At 36.1% G+C, this 25,005-nt stretch overlaps 4 protein-coding genes across 32 annotated transcripts in view; 2 read left to right on the top strand and 2 right to left on the bottom strand.

Annotated features, from left to right (window-relative positions):
- LOC106153989 (CUGBP Elav-like family member 1) overlaps positions 1-10,102 on the bottom strand; it is a 35,690-nt gene extending 25,588 nt beyond the window's left edge. For 3 of the 24 annotated variants that reach the window (XM_013528157.3, XM_013528161.3, XM_013528164.3), the window contains exons 1-3: positions 7,168-7,700; positions 2,137-2,303; positions 1,470-1,552 (exon numbers count right to left, since the gene is read on the bottom strand). In XM_013528157.3, coding sequence (XP_013383611.1) covers positions 1,470-1,552; positions 2,137-2,303; positions 7,168-7,268 — 351 coding nt within the window. In that variant the 5' untranslated portion in view covers positions 7,269-7,700. Of the gene's footprint in view, positions 1-1,469; positions 1,553-2,136; positions 2,304-3,828; positions 4,001-7,167; positions 7,987-9,921 lie in introns of those variants that run through there. The other 21 variants (XM_013528159.3, XM_013528163.3, XM_013528172.2 and 18 more) reach the window with 16 other exon arrangements.
- A 32-nt stretch (positions 10,103-10,134) lies between these two features.
- On the top strand, positions 10,135-18,738 carry LOC106153991 (F-box only protein 3). 6 transcript variants are annotated; one of them, XM_087001953.1, is made up of 12 exons: positions 10,135-10,260; positions 10,620-10,709; positions 11,117-11,271; positions 11,670-11,784; positions 12,163-12,244; positions 12,533-12,704; positions 13,088-13,172; positions 13,498-13,620; positions 14,034-14,149; positions 14,619-14,732; positions 15,006-15,119; positions 15,623-18,738. In XM_087001953.1, exons 1-12 carry the CDS (start codon positions 10,175-10,177, stop codon positions 15,727-15,729), a joined length of 1,359 nt encoding a protein of 452 aa, XP_086858079.1. In that variant the 5' UTR covers positions 10,135-10,174; the 3' UTR covers positions 15,730-18,738. The 6 variants fall into 6 exon arrangements, with proteins under 6 accessions (XP_086858079.1, XP_086858080.1, XP_013383631.2 ...); XM_087001954.1 differs by having other exon boundaries at positions 15,609-18,738; XM_013528177.2 differs by lacking the exon at positions 14,619-14,732.
- On the bottom strand, positions 16,297-22,671 carry LOC106153988 (uncharacterized). The gene is made up of 5 exons (XM_013528154.2): positions 22,569-22,671; positions 22,218-22,329; positions 17,557-17,624; positions 17,082-17,198; positions 16,297-16,383 (listed from the first exon to the last, which is right to left on the bottom strand). The coding sequence occupies exons 1-5, from the start codon at positions 22,569-22,571 to the stop codon at positions 16,363-16,365; spliced, it is 321 nt and encodes a 106-aa protein (XP_013383608.1). The 5' UTR covers positions 22,572-22,671; the 3' UTR covers positions 16,297-16,362.
- Positions 22,672-22,700: 29 nt separating this feature from the next.
- On the top strand, positions 22,701-25,004 carry LOC106153987 (small acidic protein). The gene is made up of 4 exons (XM_013528153.2): positions 22,701-22,977; positions 23,305-23,391; positions 23,629-23,683; positions 24,053-25,004. Exons 1-4 carry the CDS (start codon positions 22,852-22,854, stop codon positions 24,325-24,327), a joined length of 543 nt encoding a protein of 180 aa, XP_013383607.1. The 5' UTR covers positions 22,701-22,851; the 3' UTR covers positions 24,328-25,004.
- Position 25,005: the final 1 nt, after the last annotated feature.

Genomic DNA, 25,005 nt, shown 5'->3' with positions numbered 1-25,005 from the left:
TGCTTCAAAGATGGTGGCTCTCTACCAGTAAGAGAACTATTTCATTATTCTTATCCTTGGTCAATATTGAAGTTTAGTTACATAAATATAATTTCCCATGCAACATTGTCATTTCCTCAAACATTTTCATTTTCCACTTCATTTTGTTGCCATCTACTTCCTTTAAACCTTTATTAGATAGGAACAACAACAATGTTACTATAACAAATGTTATAGTAACAAATACATCCTAAAAGTGAAAAGATAAAAGATGTTTTTTTCCTAAAATCCCATAAAGAAGGCCAAAATGTTTAGTCACTTCTAGCAGTTGCTTCTTGTATTTTCAAGGGCTTAAAAATATGTTTGAGTGGCATTTAATAGCAAGGAACTTGGTTTGAGAAAAGTGCACTGAAACTGAGACCACAAAAAAAGCGACCTGCTAAATGACCATTAAGTTTTTTTAGGTTTGACAGCTAGTTCAGAGGCAAGTTCGGTGCTCCACAGTCTATCAGTATCAAAAGTTACATAGCAAAACAGATGGCAATCTGGCAAACATAAAAAACATTCTTTTTTTTCACATGGTCCAAATTTCTTTGAAAAATTTGGTGCCTTATACCATGCTTATAAACCAGATTAGCAGCATTAATGCTCAAAGAATAGTTCTAGGCTCATTATGTAAGGATTAAGGTCTAGTCCTTTCCGGTCACACAAACTACACAAATACCTGATATATATGGTTAAAACTGAAGAGATGAAAAGAGGAAGATATCATAGCTTCCATTAATTCCTGCCATCACACCCCAAACCATTTGACCAAATAAGGAGTGGGCCTCTCTCATCTGTGGTAGTAATGTACATCTCCTTCACCCAACTGATTTTATCTGTGGTTTGAAAGGTGTGTGTGTGTGCGTGTGTGTGCATGTGCATGTGTGTTGGATAAAAACAGGAGAAAGGGAGGGAACGAGAGAAGGAAAAGATAATCTTACATTTTCACTGCCCGTTCCAAACTGATGGCATTTGGTGTATTGAACTTATCTACGGTCACAGCAAAATTTAGTTATTACTACTTTTTTTTTAATGTCTGTAATTACCAAGAAGTTTTTTTCATACCCAAACCCAATTTTACGAGAGAGTACCAGGTACCTGACCTTTCTAGTAATAGCTGTTAGGAACCCTGGCTTGGTAGAGTTTCCAATAAAAAATATCATTCAACCACCACAAGCATAACAAGTTGTTTATCATTTGTTGGCCAACAACAAGAACATATTTATCTTAATATTACCAAACTAGTTAACAGCAAGACAGTGTATTCAGAAGATAGATTTTACGCTGACGATTAACATTTATCTGCTTTGCAGTCAAAAAGAGGATAATAAAATCCAAGCTCAGAAAAAGTTCATGTGCTAATATAATGCACTTCTGCTTCTTAAAGAGTGAGGTCAATTAACAGTGTAAATTGAATTGTGTTTACAATGACAAAAAGTACTTACCCCTGGCATTGTTTTGATATTGTGTAAAGCATTTTGAGCTTCTAGCGCTGCCTTCCTTGTGAAAAATGTCACAAAACAACAACCTGGAAAATTGTTTTAAAAAATGTTGACAAAATAACTGAATCATCTTTTTCTTTCAGACTTTATACATATGCAACTGATACATTTTTTGTTTCCCAAATTACACATTTTCATAAATTTTTAATTAAGTGCTATATACGATCCTGCTGCAATAAAAACTTTTTTCTTATACAATGGCCAGTTATAAAAAAAGACAGCTGGTTAATGACCTCAGTGAATGACAGATAGGTGTTTAAAAAGAATTCTGATAGTGACTGCTGCTGTCAGTTATATCTGATACATAAATAAGAGTATTTTCATAGCCAATGTCAGTTATCAATGTCAAACTTAAGCTTAACCATACAAAAGACAGGTATGGTTATCTTTCAAAGACTTCACTTTTTACTTTCATGTAAAATTCAACATTTGAGCTTGTGCACTTCTGTAACTACAGATTCTAAACAGTAAAATAGTTTTACATTCTTAACATAAAAAATCATCCTCACATATATTTTTTCTAATTCTTTTCAATTATTTTTATCAAACAATAATTAAAGCTCTTCCTTACTGTAGTTTTTGTAAGGAGAGCTGGTACCCACTGTCTTACCTTTGCTCTGTCCTGTTGCTTTGTCTCGTAGCACGTTCAATGAATGGACTTCACCAAACTCTGAGAACATTTGTTTCAGATCATCCTCGTCCATGGACCTTGGCACCTGGCCAACAAACATTTTGATCGCATCAGGATCGGGTTCACGTGTTTGTGAATTCATTTTTCTGAAGCGAAATGGAGAAAAAGACCCAGTAAATGATCACAGTCACAATGGTCAACAGAGATAATTTGTGTCAGTGGTAGCACAGAGTCCTATACAGTTGCGACGCTCACGACGACAAAACAGTATGCTACAATTTCCACACAAGTCAACTAGATGGCATCAGTGAAAGAATATATAAAAGTGCACCAGCAACATTAACCTGACACAATGCAGTGGTGTGGGCTACAAAGCTGCAGGATCATCAGCGCACACAGGAAATTGGGGATACTGACAAAAAAAAAAGATAATTCTAATAACAAAAGGGAAATTAATATATATCACATCTTTTGAGGCAAGAAATTAAATAAGGCAATAAATGTTATATCTATGATATCATGATCTATTAGAGAAAGTGATTGTCAAATATTGGTTTGGTTAAGCATTAAATATATCTTTCTCAGTTATCGTTACCTAGAAGGAAAATTCACCATGAGAATTTGACAGGTAATATACTGTCTTAATTCTAAAAGAAAATAATACATTGCCATAGCAACATAGCCGTTGCAGGAGTATTAGTGACAAGAAAGGAATAATTCATTGTAACATAACATGTCATTTCCTTTTCCCAATGATCTCGAATTTCAATATCAACCTTTAAAAATTCTAATTAAAAGCCACTACTCATGCAATCATCTACAGAAACTTGTTTCAAGCCCAATTCTTTTTTATAAGCCAGAATGTTTTCTCAGTTTGGCAAACAAGCTGTATCAACATAAAAATTAGGAGATTAGACTGGAAAATACTTGTGGTACTGATTGCCACTGAAAGTCAAATTTATACTAAAACATGACAGAATCCACAAACAGCCCTGTAAACATTCCACTCTGAAAGTATAAGGCTTATTAAAAACTTTAGCTGATAAATATAAGACGGACATAGCACAAGTGGCACACGACAATTGGAAAAACCTTGCCATATCTATATACAAGGTCATAGACTCTCAGGCTCTCATACAAGAAGAACACTATGCTACAACAGGTGCAAAATACATTTTCAGCGTCCTAAAAATAATCAAGAGACAGTATATAACACAAACTGCTACAATAACATCCCACAGTGTTGTGATAATTGCATAGGAAATATGCACAAAGATCATATTTTACACTGCTGTTACTGAAATTAATATTATCTTTGGATAAGATTACATGGAATGCAGCATCTATTACACACTTCAGCTGTAGCTGGTACAGTATTTTGACAAAATCAGAAAACCTTCGACTTCTATCTAACATGTATATAAACATCAAATAACAACAATGACCACCAAATTCAACCTATCCACCTCATGTGTTACAGACAAGAAAAAAAATTCTACAGTTTCTCATACACACAGAAGGGGTACCACTTAGTCCTTACTATCAAAAGTGATGTTTAACCTAAAGTTATAGGCAGTTACACCTGCATCTTTGTTTACTTTTAACACCTTAAGTACGACTACTTGGACTAATTATCAGATCTACCAAGAAACATAAACAGCATCTGCTTACTTTTACAAGTTATTTTTATGACTGTATCATCCTAATGGTTTTCCAGAACTCTTCCAAATGTTCCTCAAACTCTGACCTATCTTCATAAGAACCAAGTACTCTCAGTCTACACATCAGCTTGTGAAAACAGCCCCTGCGTGCACCAGTTCACCCGCCCGACCAAGCAGCCATAACACTTTACCAACGGCTGCAAGTATTACGTAACTCTTTGTTGTAACATTGTAACCAGTCTCATATCAGCCGGAACCACGTACCTTGATGCTATTGAATATCAAGGGTGACAAAGTTCATGCATTTTGTGGAGATTGGAAGAATTTTGCAGGCAGGGTATGGGCAAACGTTGTCACGGCTTTCATCAGTAAAATAATAAACAGGGCCTTGCATTAAATATACTAGTAACACAAAAACACTGATATAATCTATGGAGACCGAAGGGTTACTTCAACATATTAAACCTTCAAGAATTATTCCAAAGCAATACAAATAACATACCTAGGAAAAATTATGAAAGTTATTCCTTTAATTTTTGGAGTTAATGCATTTATTGCTGACAGTGTGAATGCTGACCTGTAAGCTGGATAAAGTTGCCAGTGGAAATAATGTGTCTACTTTTTCACCCCAGTTTTTAGCTTACAGTACTTAGCTTGGACAAACATCAGCTGCTGTTTAAATAGGTTTTGTAATTTCTGTTTTTATTGACGGTCTATAAGTGACAGTTTGCTTAAGCAACATTTATTTAATAATAGATAACTAAGGGTTAAGTTGTTCAGTACAAAATAATGCAGAAATTGTTCAGCATCTAGGAATGGACCCTTTCCAGAAAAGTAACAGAAAAATTTGGTAGACACTGTGTAATAACAAGGACCATTTCAAAACAGCAATACAGAAACAATCCAATCACCCCTTTCCACACGTGTTCCCTCAACACTGCTCAGTGTTAGAAGCAAACCCTCTCAACTTCACATGGTGGCACAAGATATTGTAGCTGCACACCTGAAGTGCAGGCAACACAGAAGCCAAGTGCCTCTCAGCAGGTGGAGTGAAGATAATGCATGCATCAACAGCATCACAGAACCAACACAGCAGACAGTCACACTACAGTCAGGAGGCCTACATGCATGCCAGGCTTAACTAGCCAAATCTGAGGGTTTTTTCAATTTTCGATATGATTATCTAGCATTAAGTGTCTGAGTAGATATACCTCTGGGTACAGGTTAACTACACCATGCAGGCATCAAAGAGAAGAGCAGATGCTGTGCAACAACCAGTAGGTCCAAACATCTACTAGCTAACATCAGAGAGCGGATCAACACTGATGCCCAGATATCTTGCTAAGATGAGAAGCAACCAGAGGCATAAATACATACTTGAGGCTTCTCCAGCAACGACCAGAAATATCTTCAATTTTGAATACAGTTATCCTGCATTATGCAGCTCCCTCTTAACTGTCAACTCCTATAAATTCAAGTGTGCTCTTATTTCCCCGTTCCACAATGCCTGCTCCATTGGCTTTATATTCACTTTGAAAAAAGGTCATCAGATCACAAATTATTGGCAGATTATTACCTCTCACAACATCTCATCTATAAAACAGCTTCAGCTGAAAACCAGTGACCCCTAACTGCCCCTGGTCCTCTCATTGATTGACACAGACCTCCAAAAGTTATTGGAGCAAACATCTCAAGTTTTGCCAGTGCTATCTTGAGCCGTTTATCTGTATGTCTTCTGATTACCGCAGGTGAGATTGCCCCATTTCCGACACCCCATGCTGCCCAGACACAAAGACCCATAACTCCCTCAGACATACACTATTCATACAAGGGCCACACTATTCTTACACAGACAATGAGAACCCATCCTAGTTTTTTATAAAATTAAATTAAAAATAAATTAGGTTTTTTTTTTTCAAATCCTTTGATATCATCTGAATAATGTATTTTGTCTGGAAACCTCCCCTTTAAAAAACATCCATCACCAACTTACCAAACTTGACCACTTATCTTGAATCTTAAATTTAACTTTGAAATAAAAAAATTCTTGTTTTCAACTACATCAATGGACAAAGCATAAGTTCAGCCTTGTTAAAATCATCCAGGCTAATGGATCCCGACAGATTTACTTTAATTTCTGCTGTCGCTTCAAGCTTATGCTCTGGTTAAAAAAGAGAAGTGTTTTGAAGATATTGTGTTGTTCAGTCTGACATCAAACTGCTTTCATAAAAGATTGGATATATGGATCCCTAATGGATTGGATAGATATTTGACATGATCTGACCCATTCCATTTCTAAACATTAAGAAGCTCAATTACACCATGCTTCTCCTAACCTTTCACAGTACCCTGAAGCAAATCTACCCAATGGTGTAATTTTACAGATTCCCTTTTCTATCAGAATTAATCTACACCACTTTTCTATACCAGTAATACCATGAGACCACAAATACACTGAAAAGCTCAGTGTGTGAACTATCCATACATACATTTAATTGATATTTAAATCAAGCTTAGTCTGGCCACCTGCTGTTGGAGTGCTGTGGTTATGTAACAGCAGCACCTACCCACTGGACTGTGGCCATAGGGCAGTGCATAGGGCACCCAACCACACTGCTGCCCCTGTTATTCTAACCCAGTCACACTAACATGAGACTTAAAGAGCAAATCTCAATGCATCCCTGTGCAGCACTGTTCCTCTGTACCCTACAACTACACTGGCTTCAGTGCCAGAAAACTAATTGAAACAGTGAGAACAGCAGGTACAGAGGCTTAGGAAAATAGAGTTCTCTGCATGAACGCTGGTCAAACATTACCAATGGTCAGAGTAAAATCATAGAGTTAAATGGTCAAAGTTCAGACCACAGGAGCACTAAACTTCCTCCAGTATTAACTTTATGTCATCTCCATAATGTATAACAATGCTCACCCTTCCATGTTACTATATTTTACTTCATGCTGACAATACATTAAGAATAATTCACTGACAATCAGTAGGGCACACTCAAACTAAATATTCAGCATTAAATTATTTTCTTAAACTCAGTAAACAGGCATAGAAAACACAGTCAGTGGTTTTCAAGTCCTACGCCATAAACATCATCAAAGTTAAAAGAGCATGTGGAAAGTGCATCAATACTTGAAAATGTATTTTAAACCCATAAATTCCGTTTCCAGTCCCATTAAAGTCCTTCAATGCACACATGCTGGGGACTTCATTCTCCAAACACTCACACAGCTTCTACCATGAGAAATTCTGTCGTTTCTGACTTCTCAGGCTACTAGTACTACTAAGACTACTACTACGTGTGCTGCTAAGCAATAGTGCTAGAAAGGCTTGGTACTGTACTTCTTGAGCTTGCAAGGTGTAGGTATCCCCTTCTGAGTTGCTGGTAATCCAATGCAGGAGAAGGTTAATCCATTCCCAAGGGCAACCCCTGCTCTTTTCATTCTCCTGGATGATAGTGCACTACTGTGCTCTTGCAAACTTAACCGTCTCTTCAAGAATTAATTCCTGGCAGCACTGGCCTAATGCTTGACATTTCTACCCACACTACACCTTGGCTTTAATGTGCTTTACCTCCGCCTTCAATGCCGAAGAGGTTTGAATGTTCTACAACCATTAAACTCAAACTTGCTTCAAACTGGTAATACAAGCCCCCTGCAACATCTTTTGTGCTTCTAAAGGGCATTTAACAATTGGTCGCATGTGCCAAAAATATGGACAGGTAAATGACTTGGTGAATCATCATATCCTCTGACAATGGCTGCCTGTTTGGGTTTTTTTTTCAGGCCCTGTGCCAGACCAATGGATAGGCAGTGCAGATTATGAAGACAACCTGCATAAAGATATCATCAAACATAAAACAAGAAGGCATTGTTTAACAACCACCTTCCATGAATTCATAATGCATATTCCCTAGTATCACAATAAAGCTTGCGTGCGGCAGGCCAATACGCTCCTTGTACCTGCAGTCCCAGCATTTACTGCGAATATATGTTATCTTTTTGGTCCGTGACTTGACAGAACTTCGCTGTATTCTAACCTGTTTCTAATGGCCAGGAAATGCTCCCAAGGGATACTGGTAAAGACTTGTGCTGTCTATAAGGAGATTAATAGTCTACCTGGAGGAGGAGGCAATAATATAAAGGCTGCTGCTGCTGTTCAGGCAGCTTATCTCCCCCTCTCACCTGCTGAGACATACAAATGATAATCCTATACCTGATGGACCTTGGGAAGTCACCTTTAGAAGCCAGCAGCAAGCTTTTTGCTAGCCCACCACGTATTCGACACTATGCTTCTTAAAACCAGCTGCCTTATCAACAAGTTGATTTCAAAAGTATGAGATGAAATCAATGAAAACCTACAGAAAATACTTATCAGCTCTGTTGTCTTCCACTCAAATCATATGAAGGTTATCATCCGTTTGTTGGAACAATCAAAATAAATATTTTATTTGTACTTAAATCACGATCTTATCAAAGCTGCTGATTTGTATGAATTTTTCCTATTATTTGAAAGTCACCTGTGCTGCCTAGAAATAATTACATTTATGCTGGCATTATTGACTTCTGCATCCATACAAAACAGCACTTGGTGGGAAACTATCATCCAGGCAGGAGAAAAAAGTGTGGAGAACCATACATTTTATAAGCATCAGAATATAATAGAAACAACTTGTACATCATGGTTTACATATATCTAGTCCCATTAATTAGATCTCGATCTCCATATTGTCACTCAACTATCTAGGAGTTAAACACAATTTACCCTCATTACACAAGAGTTTAAATCATTAATTCTGAATCCAACAGTGTAGCATTAAGCTGTTCAATACATATGGGGAAATCATTTTCTGTCAATGCTTAACTCAATATTAGCTTGAGAGACAATAAACCTTGGTAATAATAGCACTTCTGTGGAGAAATTAATATCATCAATCATCCAACACACATAGGTAGATTATGCACGTGACAATGTGCATCATTCTTTTGTTCCACAGCATGGAGAACACCACTTCCACTGAATTGTTCTAATTCAAAATCAATACATATTCCATATTGATATTTCTATCTGAAAGGATTTTCCATTAGTCCACGCTCATCATTATCAGACATCATAGGAATCACAGTCATTAGACACTGATAGCTCCTGATTATAGAGACCAGAAGTATCTGATTTATGGGAATAGATTCATGGAAACAGAAAATAATGAACTGCCTCTCTATCAAAGGTGTACAGACTTTCTGCATGTATTAACTGCTGACTGAATATATTCATTATTTTTTCTCATTATAGACAGAGTGCCCTTTGCCACTAATGTGCTATGTACATTTTGATATTTAACCTAATCCTAGAGTGCGAGATGGCATGCACTGCCAAGCGAGATATCAGCTGCTACTGGACTTTCATATTATATCCTTGCATTAGTATATAATGTTCATGGTGACAGCAAATGCTGTGTTAAGGTTGGGAAAAACTAAGCTGGCCTATTATGCAAATCCGCTGCCAGTGCACCTGTTCTTCTGGGTCACAGGTTATTATGCAATCCATATAGCACCACATTTCTTTATCAGAAATCAATTGATTAACAACAGGCTGCAACCTTACAGCATCTGATAACAACTGCAAAGTACGGTTTCTAACCCACAAAACTATCAGCTTAACTCTCAGTGAATTAACTGTCGACTAAATATTGAAAATAGTAACCAGTCTACTCTGTCAATGTCAACACAACAACGCACGACAGTATATAAATTATAGACCAAAGCATAGCATTTTACAAATCAAAATAACATTTAAGCAATACAAGCTACTTTGCTGATGCCATTTTCATATGCTACACTGTGAAATGTGTCAAAAACTCTCAAGATATATAAAACCACAAATCCATGGACTTCGCGCTACAATCGGCTGCTATTTTTAGCGGCCATATGCTCTGCTCCGATCCTCTCCGACAGCTGGTTCTACTTTATATATCGTGCTATTTATGCAAAAAATGATAACGCTACAGACAAACAATTAGGGGATTATCTTACATGAAAAAGGAATCTGTTCTAATTTTGCTGTTGACAAAAAGTAAGAAGTAATATGCAAACTTACCTGATAACGTAGAGACAAACACACAGGACACCACAAACACAAAACAAGATGGCGGTGCATGTGTTTCCGCCGACTGTCGACGGTAAACCAGGTAATATCTGGTCGAAGCAGAGTGCAAGAAAAATAGCAAAATAACCCTAAATCCCTAATAAAGCCGGTCACTGTATCACAATCAATTGTCAATCTAAAATACCAAAGTTAGAGTTTGCAGTTAAATGCCTCGGCTCTTTTCGCGCAAATTCGGAGATTCAAGATGGCAGCGCCCGTAAATCTAAACAATATTCCAGATGATCCTTTAAATCACATTTTCTCATACCTGGATTATAAGGACTTGGTCAGGTACATGGCATACTTTGTCCAAATGGTTTATAGAAGTCGTCAGATTTAAATCCAATGCTGGTTATATTAATAATAGCCAAATGTCCTGGTAACAACAAGACTTGGTCCAAGCAGCTGACACAAATTGAATAACCGTATCATGTACAAAGTTGTGGAATGTAGCTCCAACCTTTCAGTATGTATTGCTAATTGTGTGCGTAGTTTAAAGAGCGTTATAACATTTTCGTTCAATGTTATTCACAGCTGCCCAGGCTCATGAACATACTTGAGGGGGCGCTACTGAAGTCTGATGGGTTGTTGGATAGAAAGTAAGGAATTAAGTCATGATAATTATATTATTACTTTTATGTTATTTTTAGTTGCTGTAGAGCATGCCATCGGCTTCATGCAGTTGCTGAAAACAACGTTCATTGGAAAAGATTATGTCAGTTTTACTGGCTAGAGACAAAGTGAGAATCATTCACTTATGATGTTTTTATGTTTTAATATAATTTATAACATCTACATAATTTCTTTCTACTAGACTCTTACCCTGGATTCTGGAATGACACCAAATTATGAAACGAACACAGAGGTTCACTCTTTTTCCTAGCATGCAGTGTATAATCCCACCTTGGCATTGCACATTAAATACATTTTAGCAGACCTTTGTGTTTGTTCCATAATGTGGAAATGTTCCATAATCTAGAGTTGGAGTGTATATAAGTATCTAATAATTTTTAAATAGTAAATTGAGCTTAGCCATAGACAAAGTTTGCAGTAAAGCACTTAAGAGGATTTAATTCCTTTTCTTTACATCATAACCTTTACATTTTTGTTATGATTGTTATGATTTCTATAAATCTTTGTTTTTTAGTTCAAACAGTGTTAGTGACTGGAAACAACATTTTGTAGCATGGTACAAAGACTATGGGCGATATGTAAACTGCTACAGGAAAATAAAAAAAGCTTGGACAAATATTGAAAACTTCATCGAAAAATCATGTCCAAAGATATATAGTTCAATCCAATGTATGTACACAATATGAGTATATGCAAACACTTAAAGACATAACTTAGTAATTGTTGTCAACCTTAACTTTCCAAAATGAAGTAGACATTACTGAGATAGAAGTCACATAGCTAGTGATCAGTCATTCACATTGTTACAGCTGTTTTTATTATTTTTCCATGTGGTTTTAGTATCTTCAACTTGTCTAGCTGTGATGGAATAGCAAAAGTTATTAGTAATTGCTCAAAAGTAAATTTTACCTTATTAATTCGAGGTACATTTAAAAGCTTCAAGGACCTCTTCAGATAGTTGTTATTTACATATTTATTTTTATTTCAAATTTAATTTGATCAGTCTAAATTTTAAAGGGGAGTGTACCTTTTTGTTTAATGTGAGTATCTTTGCATCATGCTTACAGGTGGTGTTTCCGAGGAGGTTTTAACAGAAGCAGAGAACAGAATTCATCAGAACCTACCAGATGCATTCAGATGTTCCCACAGAATTCATAATGGACAGTCTCTTATAACACATGGGTAGAGTGCAATTCCAACCTTTCACACTTCAACACCAAACAAAGTACCATGACTTGCACATCAACAAAATCAACCCAAGACCATTTTAATACTCCCTGATACACTAATTGTTAATAATATTAATTACTGATTTTTGATATGTACACTTTTTTTGGAGAAAATATTTTTTCATGCAAATAGTATTGCGCATTTGGTGTATAATTAAAATACAAAGATCTATTCAATCAAAAAATTATCAGTCTGAAAATATCTGTGCATGGCCCTTTTGTAAATGTATCTTCTTTTTGTTTGTGATATGTTACTTCTCTTTCAGTAATAGATGGGGTGACTATAGAACTTTTTTATATGTTCTTTTGAAATATTTTCATATCCCTGAAGGCTGATGGGGACTGTTAAGATTGCTAGTCATGTCAGAACACAAGAGCTTCTGGATCTGCGGACAGCAACCAACAACTATCAGGTGAGTAAAACCAAATGAAAATAAATAAAGGCAAAACTGACCAATAGATATCATGTCTTGATGAAAACTGGCAAAGTCTTTCAAGAATTTGATGAAATAAAAAATGTAAGAGATGGTCATATTTATGATAAAATAAAATACAATGAGCAAAGGCTATGTTGGCCTATTTGTCCAAGATAATATTATAAGCATTTATCTGATTTGTATGAGTAAAATAAAGGATACATTTCTCACTCTTGTGTTTGCTTTTTGCACATTAGGGAGTACATTCATGTTTTTATGTCTTAGGATCATGGGGACCTAAAGTTCATGATGCCTATCACACTGTGCCCTTTCACACACGTGGCTCAGTTACTGGTGCTATCGGAAGACGGCGGTCTTGGTTATGGTCAGGTGGTCTATCCTACACCTGACAATATGCTCCTTTCAAATAATTCTGCCATGGATTTCTTTATATCAGGTCTGCATGTTATTTAATGAACTGCTGTATTTGCATAACTATACATGTGTGTATTTATGTGTTAATTATGAATGTATTAGTTGTATTGTATTGGTTGCCAGTTCGTCTGTTGTGCCCCTAAGGTCATCAGACTATGGGACAGATAGATATATAGATAAGTTGTAACAGTGTGATTGGTGTAAAACATGAGGTTGTTGCTGTATGCTTTGTGTACAGATTCTGATAGCTAACGAGTTGTAACATCAATTGAGAATATTATGTCTAATAATAGTATGAATTTATATATTTTATTTAGTAAGTTATTGTTAGATTTTTGCATGAAAAAAGGAATATAGCCTGGTAAATCCTTATAATGCAAAAAACTTACATATTCTGCTTTAAAGGGAATTCCTTTGAGGATTGGTTTATATCATATGCACAGGATTTGGAGAGAAATACATTCTCAGTTGTGAATGGGCAGATTTACAGGTGACTTAAATTATAACATTTACCAGTCATTTTATGTGTTAAGTCATTACAGAAATAAAAATATAACACTTTGAAATGAATCTCTTTAAGCTGCAGACTGGTGAATCATTAATTTAAAATACACCCATAACTGATATAACTAAAATTTAGTCTTATTATTATAGTTACTCACCTTAACCAATCTGAATGCATACAGTGCTCATGTTTGCCCACTATTATTTATTTCATTTGGAATGTAAAAATCTCCTTCCTTGTTGGGTGTCACTAAAGCAGTCTAAGAAACAGCTGTCTGAATAATCACATCATTAACTGTTGTTGATTGCAGGTTATATCGTGAGCCTTCCTGTATTGCTGTCACCAGTGGTATCCAAGTAACAGTTGCCACTGCCTTCATGCCAGAGCTCAGCACAATTAACCCACCTCACTTCTTCTTTGTCTATTATATCACGTAAGTTTTGGTAATATTGAATATGCTTTGTGAATTATCTTGATTAAATAAATGTTGCTGAGGGAGGACAATACTTTTTCATAAAGAAGTTTTTTAAAAAAAGCAGAATACTAGAATCATGATTGAGTAATGTAAATTAATAATTTATCTTTGCATGCACTTTCGTATTTAAGGCTCTGTTCTCACAACTTTTAGATCGATCTATCACCGCGGGGAGTCTCACTAGATTACTGTCAGATAATCCCCCTTAAGTGTCCGTCCCCGCCTACTACAAGCTTTAAGGGGTAATTAACTTTCGTGTCCGCCCGGCTGACAGCTATTTAGCATGAACCCCCAGGTAGTTAGGTCGATCCAATGTAGGTCGATCTAATCTATGAGAATGGGGTGTAACAGTATCTTGATTTTATTTATAGCATGTCCATGGCAGAAGATGAAGATCCACAGGAATCTTGTCAGCTAGAGACACGGCACTGGATTATCACCAATGAGGAAGGAAATGAGGAGAGAGTTGATGGACCTGGAGTAGTGGGTAGGTAAATGTTAATTAACTGATGACAGCAACTAAAATGTAAAAGATAAATATTTGTCAGAACAGAAAAGTAACCGATAGTAACTAAATGCACTTATTCATAACGTAAATAGAAATGAGTGAAAATGAAGTAAAGGTCTTCAAATTTTCAAAGATATAGAAAACCTGTTTTGTTATGACTTGATTAGAATTAGCTCACACACACACAAGGAGGCAAATACGTTTGGTTTGCTCCACTGCTGGCTGAAGTATTAAATTGGCTCCCAGTGATGAAAATATGAAGACAGCTTGCTGAGGTCCTTCAAGCTTGAATGGAAACATTTCTCAGTATGCAACTTCATTGATTACAGGTCAAGTTTCCACAAAATTAATGGAATGGAAATTTTTGTAAATGTATCATGCAGAGGCTTGTCTTGAATAAATGAGTCTTCATTACAAAGGCACTCACCTTTGCTATACTGGCACCTAGGTCACTACCCAATCATGCGTCCTGGCTCCAGTTTCTCCTGGACTAGTAGCACTTCCTTTGGTACCACGTATGGTAACATGAAGGGACATTTCAGAATGAGGAATTTGAAAACAGGTACTAAAATGTCCTGGAGATGATTGAAAAGCTTTCTGAGATTGGGAAATTACCAATGATGGATGGATGCAGAGACAATGTTGTACTCTTTTCCATTAGCTTTTTTTTTTTTTTTTTTTTAAATTTTGGAATGAGCATCTTTAGACAGGTGTTGCCAATGATCCAAGGGTATTTCAAGAATGATCCCAAAAGCATCCACTTTATGCTCAGAGGTAGTTTCCCATTCTCTGCAAGTTGTGTTATTTGTCCATATTCTCTCTCTCTCCACTCCAGGGGAGTACCCAATAATGCGCCCCAAGGCCATCTACTCTTACACAAGCTGTTGTTCCTTTGCCACACCCACAGGGAATATGAGGGGAACCTTTACTTTCAGAAATCTTAAAACAGGTATACAACAGACAGATTTTTGGAACATTTCTTATAGAAATACTCTTTGGTTTATTAACTGTTGGAAGAAAGTAATCTCAAATGAAAAACAAAAGGCAAGATTGGCAATTTATAATCTAAATGCAATGAAGTTTAGTTTCAGCATACTTTTATATCATGAAGTTTAGTTACCCCTCTTACCCCCTTTTCATTGCTGTTAAAAGATGACTCAACCTTTCCCTTCTTCAAAGTACATTATTTTTTGTGATAATATTTTATTTGTAGAAGTTTAAACAAAAGATTTTACTTGCACCAGATCAACCATTTGCATCTTAATTTTTTTTTTTTTTTTTGTCTGCATTTTGTGGAGATAGTTTTGGCATTTGTCAAATATTGGATAATTTTGTTAACGTGGTGAAGTCTTGCTTTACCTCTTGAAGGTGGAACATACTCTGCTAATTTTGTTTGTATTAAGTAGACTTTGATATTTTTCTAAAAATCACCTTACAGATATGTTCTTTTAGGACTAAACATGGAGGTTGAATGCCCAGTTTTCCACATGAAGTGTTTGCCATACATCACATGTGCACAGGCACACCAGCAGGCAACAGAAGTGAAGAAAGGAAAGTAGGCATGGGACTGTAGTGAAGAAGTTTTGAATAATCTGCACCCAAGTATTAAATTGGCACCATTTGGTATACAGTTGGTACTTCTGAGGGAAAAGGACATTACTTTAACAAGATCTTAGAAATGCACAAAAGATGTATCAAAAAGTTTGCTACCTTCCCCTTTTTTAAAAATAAACCTGTGAAAACTAAATATTTCATTTAACACATTTGTCAAAGTGCAATGAATTGATATACCTTTAATTTTTGTTAAGAACTTTTCGAACTTGTGTATTAGTATGTTAATGAACAATATATTATTTATATTTTACGGTAATGGATTTTAAATTTCATTATTTGTTCTTTATGTTATACATTGGTGTTACAACAGCTGCCTTTAAAGTTAAGTTACGATTTAACTATTTGACAGTTGGCTTTTTATGTAGACTCATGCAGTTGGACAATTAGTAGAACATCTTGGAACAAAATCAACAGCCATATGTCGTGGTGTAGTTTGTTTCCATTTATAGTAAAATTTTTGCCTACTCAATGAATAACTCACATGTACAAATAATAACAAAATATTTTTGTACTTCATGTTCAATATTTTTTCACTTTAATATACAAAGATGGTCTTAAATACAGGAATCGACATGAATTTAGAACTGCACCATCTGGCCCTAAAAAGAAAGAAAAAGCGAAATCAGTCATTTAAAATACAACATTTATCTGGATAAATGTAATGCTTCTCCCAGCAAATTTGATTCCATTTCAAATTTTAATCAAAGCAAACTCATTTGGAACAAGATGTCTGTTTTTAAATACAAAATAATGATAATCATAAATAAATAAATAATTACTCCCTGTTTTAATAATTTCTTATAATTATCAAGCCAAAAGGTAGGCCCTTTTTACATTGCGAATTATCTGAATTGAAACGCTGTAAAGAGTCGCCTAAATTGATGGAGCCCAACCATTTCTCATTGCAATACCAAGTAATCATAATAACATGTTAGGACCAGTCTACTTGTATATCCTCACAGATAATTATATTGCATGGTGTGAAAAGTGCTGCAGCTTTTTTTTTCTTTGGCAAAAGGTTCTTTCACTGCTGACCAGGGGTTCCCCCCAGGATTTGGGGTACAAGTAGTCCAAAGTGTGAATCTGTAATTTGGTAATCGATTTACAGGGAGTCCAACTAAAGCAAGCACTTCCAACCCACTTATGAATTTTGTAAGCCATCCAGCCTTTTTTGGAAATATAGGCCAGCTTTTGAGGCTAAGCACCTTCCAAATGAGGGCTGGACGGCTCTCCGGGGCAAGACTTGCTGCTGACAATTTTTTAATGATGCAACTTGCTGCTGACTAAATTTTCCTACCTTCTTCTTCCTGTCTCCTCCAAGTTCAAAGTGTTTACATCTCTTAATTGAGATTTGTTTCTTATATCTGCAGTCTGTGCACTCCATACGCAGTACAACCTTCTTTGTAGTTTTTGCCTGAAACGATCATTTGTTAATTTAATATTACTGATATACAGGTCAGACAGTAATAACAATATATTGTTAAAACATGTAGTTAAGTTAAATGTGTTTTTCGTGAACACTCATGGTGCTATTTTTAAACCATGAAATACCTTTCCCTTCCAAGACTTGCAAAAACTATCAGAAAAGTTCTTACTTAAACTGCACGTAAGCAGAAAAATAAAACACTCTCCATGAATGTAAATACTGTCAATTTACAGAATTAGAAGACATTGTAGCACAACTAACAACACATTCCACCAATCACCAAGGACTGCTTGCATGTAACAGATTGATAATTAATTTGTTCTTTAGATAACTTTGTTTTAATCACCTTTTTGTGGAAAATAGGCTTCGTTTGACCACCATAACCACTCTGTTTCCTGTCGTATCTTCTTTTACCTGAAATATCCATAAACAATATCAGATACAAATGTCCATCTTGAATTTCAGACCCAATGCTTTATCAATCTTGCCCTCAGAAGATGTTAGTCCCCTATGCCAAGCACCAGTTTTCAGATACATAATAAACCACAACAAAACACAGTGAACTAGAATTAAATGTAGCTGAAGTCCATCAGCTTGCAAATCTAGAGATTCTAAACTGAAGCTGACAGATATCAGAACAATGCTGAAGCTTAAAGATGCACACAGCTGCAGCAATGCTCACCTTAATGAAATTGCATTTAAAACAAAAATTTATCCACTGTAGTATATATAGCACTTGTGTAGGGGGTCCCAATGAACGCCCACATCCACAGACAAACCCCAATTTTGATTAAACCTGCATTACATCCAAGTTACCATATATATAACTTCTAGAAACTGGATACTATTCAATTTGGTTTAGGCCACACTTTTTTAATTTTATGGATGACATCCTGCGCGCGCACGGATTTTCGCCCGTTCTCCAAAAAAAAAAAAAAAAAAAAAAAAAAAAAAAAAAAAAAAAAAAGCCCCCCCCCTCGGGCCCCAACGAAGTCGGTTGTCGCAAACGTTGTTATTGAATTTGCAAGGAAATGAGCTTTCTGCGCATGCGTATTTTCGCCACGAGGAAATGCGGCCACTTTGCTGTCAAATTCATCTCTAGGATTACTTTCAAATTACACAACAATAAAAGTCATCAAGAGAACGGGCGCCATCGTTTTGGATTGGTATGCCATTGATATTGGGCATGGAGATATCACCTTTTTACAATTGTGCGAAAGGCTGGAGGCGGCCGAAACATTTCTGTGACATTCTGTATAAAGCAGCACATTAATACCAGGTTTTCTGTAGTGAAAAAAGGGTCGACAAGGGCGTCGAGGTATTTGGTGGGCTGAAGGTCGGACAGGCCACCTGACAGTTTAGCTGCTTCGTGTGAGTTGAAGTTGACAAAATGGCATCGTCTGAAATGACCTTTAATAGATTTGGTAGTATTAAGCATATCTTTGCATCATTTTTTAAACATTTCTGTGAAGTGTTCAAAATGTTTTAATATTCTGAGAATACAAATAAAGACGCACTGTTTGATTGATATTTGTTTTATTGATTGCTATACCAAACTAGAGGATCAGAGAGGCGATACCGCCTCCGGATATTGTACCACCAGCTGGAGTAAGCGCATTCGTATGGAAACCCCCCCCCCCAAAAAAAGGGACACCATCACCAGTATTGTGCTTGACAAGCTCTATAAAATGCAATCAACAAGAGTTCTCAAAATATGCCAAAAAATATGAATAAAAATGGTACAATCAAGCAGATTTTCGAACTGACCTGCATTTTCCTACCATTGATCACTCCTGTGATTCTCTAGACAAAAGGCCTATTGGTTTTCCTTAAAATGTGTTGTCAGTGGTGCATATATGCTGACAAAAGAGAAAACCTAGGGGCAACACCGGGCACATCTCTGCTAGTTTTGAAGATATGAGGAGCAAGAAAATATGCAAAGCTCAGTTCATGGTGAAAAAGTAGGTCAAAGTCAATTTCAACATCATAGTATATGAATTTCTATTCAAGTTCAATAGTAACCATAGGCATTTCTTTTCAAGTTTTGCAGATTTAAAGGCCAGAAAACATGCAAAAAGCAGTTCATCATAAAAATTAGGTCAAGGGTCAATTTCAAGGTCACAGTTAGATTGCCAGTGTATTACTTCCTATTCAAGTTCAATAGTAACTATGGACCTTTCTCTGCCAGTTTTGGAGATAAAAGGGAATGGAAATTTGCAAAGTTCAGTTCATGGTAAAAAGTAGGTCAAAGGTTAATTTTAAGGTCACAGTGAATTGCCAGTATATGACTTCCTATTCAAGTTCAATAGTAACTATGGGCATATCTTTGCCAGTTTTGAAAGTATAAGCATTAAACAAGTTGCAAAGTTCAGTTTATGGTGAAAAGTAGGTCAAAGGTTAATTTCAAGGTCACAGATAAATTGCCAGTATGTGACTTCCTATTCAACTTCAATAGTAACTATAGACCTATCTCTGCCAGTTTTGGAAATAAAAGGGAACCAAAATTTGCAAAGTTCAATTCATGATGAAATTTAGGTCAAAGGTCAATTTAAAGGTCACTCCTAGATTGCCAGTATATGACTTCCTATTCAAGTTCAATAGTAACTATGGACCTATCTCTGCCAGTTTTGGAGATAAAAGGGAACAAAAATTTGCAAGGTTCAGTTCATGGTGAAAAGTAGGTCAGAGGACAATTTAAAGGTCACAGTAAGATTGCCAGTGTATGACTTCCTACTCAAGTTCAACAGTAGCTATGGGCGTATCTTTGCCAGTTTAAGAGATATAAGGGCTAGAAAATTTGTAAAGTTCAGTTCATGGTGTAAAGTAGGTCAGAGGTCAATTTCAGGATCACAGTTAGATTGCCAGTATATGACTTCCTATTCAAGTTCAACAGTAACTATGGGCATATCTTTGCCAGTTTTCGAGATATAAAAATCAGAAAACTTGCTAAGTGCAGTTCATCATAAAAAGTAGGTCAAAGGTCAATTTCAAGGTCAGATAGATTACAAGTATATGACTTCCTATTCAAGTTCAATAGTAACTATGGGCATATCTCTGCTAATTTTGTAGTATTTCACATTTTATTTTCACCACTAAATATTGGATGTTGAACTGTCGATATAGTACAATGCGTAAGCCGTATCGAAAACAAAAAACGGACACCACCTTCAGTGTTGTGCTTGACAAGCTCTTCAAAATGAAAAAAACAAGAGGTCTCTGGCATTAACAGTTCCAGAATTTGAGAGAGTTTTCAGTTTTGGCATCTAATGGCCACTACGCCCGTGAAAATGCACTGATTGACCCCAAACTCACGAAGATGAAAGAAGACCCTAAGGGTAACACCTGTCCATAATATTATAAGTTAGATCTGTGAAGTTTCTGAAAATCGGCATAAAATAATAATTTTTTTGCAAAAAAATCCCATTTTTAGAAAATTTTGGCCCGTTTGACCTTGAAATAAAGGTCAAAGGTCAAATCCAAGGGCATATTTGAAATCTCCACATATGACTTTCGGTCAGCCATCTGTAGACATTTTTCACATAATTCCTTCAGTATGGGAGATATTTAGCATTGAATTTTCAAAAATTTTGACAAGGGTGCGTTATAACGAGTGCCACGCCCAGGCCAATGCACCGACTGAGACAAAAAAACCAAGGGGTTCAAGTTGAGATTATATGTGACCAAAATCCAAGAGATGGGGACACAGGTTCTTGCAGTCTAGGAGGAGAAGCGGTAACGGTGACTTGTATCCCACGCCATCCTGCGGAGCCGCAGGAGCCGCATGAGCCGGCGGAGCCGCAGGAGCCGCAGGAGCCGCATGAGCCGGCGGAGCTGTACGAGACGGGTCGGGACTAAAACCATGAGTACCGCCAGCGTACACGCTGGTGGTACTAATGAATGCATGAAATAACCTTAAATAGATTTGGTAATATGAAGTATATCAATTCATGACTTTTTTTTACATTTCTACGAAGTATTCACAATGCTTTAATATTTTGAGAGCATGGATAAAGACATATTGTTAGTTTGATACGTGTTTCTGTGGTTAAAGTCATAATAACTCTTCGTTTTGGCCAAAAATTGGATTTTCCTGGAAAAAACGGCAATTTTCCCGTACTTACCAATGGCCAACGACCCCATTCCTGCATTCAAAGTTAATCCAGGGTTTTTTTCCTAAACGTACGGTTTTTTGTTAAAATCTCTTAAGAGATTTTAACTGACGGAGCTCTCTCTGACATTGCAAAGTCACTGGTGACCTACTTAAAACCGCGGGAAAAGCAGACAACAACAACACTATATAAGATTCATGAGATATATTCGTCTTTTTGTTAAAAATGCATTTATATCCGCAATGTGTGCCATTCTGGGCTTTTCGTTATCCGACGCACTGTACAAAAACTCGCAACTTACGTCTGCGTCTGCACTAATGCGTTTGGCGCCATGTTATTTTGGTCTCGAATGAACGCGAGAATCCGCGTGACACCATTACGTCATTAGCAACGAATGCACTTGTCGACCGGAAAAAAGGCATCGTAAGCCCTATTGACAAGCACAGATTTTAGTTTTCCTACAATAACGGCCGTTTTAGTGGTAAAATACAATAGAATATATTTCCATGCGTTTTTTACAATGTATTTCATGCGGATTTTTGAATCTCAAAGGAAGAGTTATTATTGCTTTAAATTTGTGTTTCCAGCTGTGTACTGACAGCATTCCTTTACTTAAGCAGTTTTTTTTTTTTTTTGGACTGTTTTTTTTTTTTTTTCGCCCTCTCGCACCGATTTTGGGGTACCCAGAGGATGTCATCCATAAAAATAAAAAAGTGTGGCCTTACGGTGAGAGCTTACACTCACAGCCTTACTACTCTCATTCAGTTATAAGTAACAGAAAGGTTAATGCAACAATAAGTGGAATGGTGACAACTGTGCAGTGCTTATGAAATTCATGAACTTTAAATTAAAAAATAAATATGGAAATGGTAAAAATACAAGTCAAGAAAATACATACCTTGGACGTGGACAGAATCTCTGCCCTTCTTGTATTGTGTCACTTTGTGCAAGGTGTGCTTTTTGCATTTCTTGCCCTTGCAGAAGGTTCTGCGGGTCTTAGGCACATTCACCTGAAAGTCGTGCAAATAATATAATTGCCACAAAACCAAGAAACCGAGTTCAAGAAATCCATCAGGTAACGCACATTAAGATATTATATATCAAAATCCATTTTATTCTATGGCAGGATACTTGAATATATTCATTACAAAGAGATCAATTTGAACATAGACCTTTTTACACATCATTTGACCCTAAAATGAAATCGATGGTAGGGGATTTAATTTAGAATCGGTATTGCTTTTCTCACCATCTTGGTGCCGTAAAGAGGAAAGGAAGTAGGTGGTGCGCATGCGGAAGTCTTCGAGGAAATTTTATCAAACTTCCTGTTACCCTTATAACGTTTTTCCCTTTGACATTTTGGCTTATTACTCTTAAGCGTATTTTTAATTAAATAATCTAGATTTATCCATTGTTAGTCGTTACTAATTATTTAAATGAGAAAGAAAGCTTAAATTGGTAGGACCGCAGTAAAAGCACGCTGTATGTATCTCTATGATATTCTCTGCCAATTTTAAAGATAAATAAGTGGGATGAGTTCTTCTCCGGATAAAGCTAAGGCTTCGAAAGATACCCATGCAACTGAAGATGGTGAAAAGAGCGATAAGCAAGGCCAAAAACGACCAGCAGAGAAAGTAAAAGAGGATATAGCAAACAAAGTAAGTCAACTCAAAATGATTATGAATTTGAATACGATTTCTTCAGTGCGTTGCAGTCTTAGTGTTATGCTTTATGTTGTAAATTACATCTCTAGAAAGTGTCAACAAAATTTGAAGCGTTTATCTTTAAAGATTTTGTGGTCTTCGCTTTGACCAAGTAAGTACATGTACTCTTTTGAATTTCTGTACCTAGTATTACACCACACTACTACTGTACAGACAGTTGCAGTGTGTTGAATTGCTTGTGCAGTAGTAGTACTACTAGTAGTACTAATTTAAGTTAATGTAATGACTTATTGAAAGCTTTATTAATGTTTCTTACTACAGGTTTCTTCTCCAAATGATTGGGAACATGCAGATCTAGGAGATGCTGGCAGGAAAAATAAATTCCTAAGGTTAATGGGGGCAGCTAAGGTATAGATCAAAGTCTTCTTAAAAAGAGAAAACATATAAAAATTAACAACATTAAAAACAGAATGCAGCAAAGTAAAAACAATGGATGCCTCTAAGTATATTCTTGCAATTACTTCACTATCAGTGTCACTGTGCAGCTTTTTGCTTCTTGATAGAGACAGCAAATGACATGCAGAGACATACAGGCTACTTGTACAATTTATTTTTACAGATGCATATGTTTTTTCTTTTCTACAGAAAGAGCATCATGGTAAAATTGTTATTGGAGACCAGCCAGAACACAAACAAACAGGTAGTGTGCAGGATTAACTTTGAATTAGCTTGAATAAGGTTAAATTCTTTTTATTGACCAAATAGTTTCAGAGGCTGTTCAGCACAGCGTTACAGTTCTTTGTTACCCCCACCTCTTCTTCTTAAAACAGGTTAAGCTAAACAGTGCTCTGTATGCCCTCAGCTATTCTTATTTTGCTCATGTATTGAATAATTTGCTGAGCACAATTGTGCTAAACTCGTGAAACAGGCATTTTTTTCAATGAAGCATTGAAGTATATCTGTTTTCCTGTAAACACATTACTTTAAAAAATTTTTCATGGATGGCTGATCATTCTGAAATTCATATTAAATTATAGTTTTTAATTAATATTCAATCTTTCAATACTAGGGAATGTAGACAAAATTAACTATGAGTTGGAGCAGCAGTTTCAGCATGGCATGGAGCACAAATTAAAGGGAGGAACAAGGAGGCATTTAGGACTGGGATTTCAAAGTGAAGAGGATGAAACAAATAAGGAAAAAACTGAAAACAATGACACTGAATCCTCTCAGGACCCCCCTGAAAAGCTTAAAGAAGACTCAGAAAGAAGAAAAACAAAAGATGCTTCACCAGAAAAAGATGATTCTTGCAAGGTTGCAGGTTTTGTAAAAGGAAGTTCTTGAAGGTTTCACATCTCATTGTGATTAGAAGGAACAGTGGCAAAGAGCTCCATTCCTATGCATCTTGCTCCATGTACTATCGAGATTGGATGTAATTACGATCAGCATCAGGTTATTATCTTCTTGTACTCTCTTAGGTCTTCAAATAGTCATGAAGGGGACTAATGAGCTTGGCATATGAATATGGAGACCTACAATTATAACTAGGCCTTAGCCAAGAGGGAAGAGTTTTACATAACTGTATATTTCATCCAAGCTTGAGTTAGAAAATTAGTATGAGTCCATGTTGGATTTTCCTGGAATGTGCTGCATTGATAAGTAGTTGATGTTGAACATTTTATTGACTACAGTTGTACCGTGAACAGTAATTTTAGCAATGTACAGAAAACATTTTGCTTCATTTTAATTTCAAACTGTTGATTTTTTTACCTGCAAGATTCAAGGCATCAAGCTGACGTCAGATTCTGCTATTTTGTAACAATTGCTTTAGTAATTTACAATATGAAAAACGAAATCTTAATGGTTATCTATTATTTCTGTTGATTAGATTGGAATATCAGAAATACTTCTTTTAGCCTATAAACATCAAGGTGTATGTACTACGTGTAAGTTTGTATATAAGGTACTCATTTACCCCTTTCTATAAGACCTTAATAAATAAAATTGAAACATTCTCTGAAC

The sequence above is a fragment of the Lingula anatina genome, chromosome 1 (assembly GCF_051362555.1).
Source record: "Lingula anatina isolate TDL-2025a chromosome 1, LinAna3.0, whole genome shotgun sequence".
Lineage (NCBI taxonomy): Eukaryota > Metazoa > Brachiopoda > Lingulata > Lingulida > Lingulidae > Lingula > Lingula anatina.
The sequence above is the reverse complement of the archived record's forward strand: the minus strand, read 5'-3'. Positions and strand labels throughout refer to the sequence as shown.

Coding starts and splice junctions, on each gene's coding strand:
- LOC106153988 (XM_013528154.2), bottom strand. Junction 17,625..22,217: donor AGATTCTGTCCACGTCCAAG/GTATGTATTTTC, acceptor TGGATATTTCAG/GTAAAAGAAGATACGACAGG. Junction 16,384..17,081: donor GAGGAGACAGGAAGAAGAAG/GTAGGAAAATTT, acceptor CTTTCTTTTTAG/GGCCAGATGGTGCAGTTCTA.
- LOC106153987 (XM_013528153.2), top strand. CDS start 22,852: ATGAGTTCTTCTCCGGATAAAGCTAAGGCTTCGAAAGATACCCATGCA. Junction 22,978..23,304: donor AAGAGGATATAGCAAACAAA/GTAAGTCAACTC, acceptor TTCTTACTACAG/GTTTCTTCTCCAAATGATTG. Junction 23,684..24,052: donor GCCAGAACACAAACAAACAG/GTAGTGTGCAGG, acceptor TTTCAATACTAG/GGAATGTAGACAAAATTAAC.
- LOC106153991 (XM_087001953.1), top strand. CDS start 10,175: ATGGCAGCGCCCGTAAATCTAAACAATATTCCAGATGATCCTTTAAAT. Junction 14,150..14,618: donor TGATGGACCTGGAGTAGTGG/GTAGGTAAATGT, acceptor ACTGGCACCTAG/GTCACTACCCAATCATGCGT. Junction 15,120..15,622: donor TTTCAGAAATCTTAAAACAG/GTATACAACAGA, acceptor ATGTTCTTTTAG/GACTAAACATGGAGGTTGAA.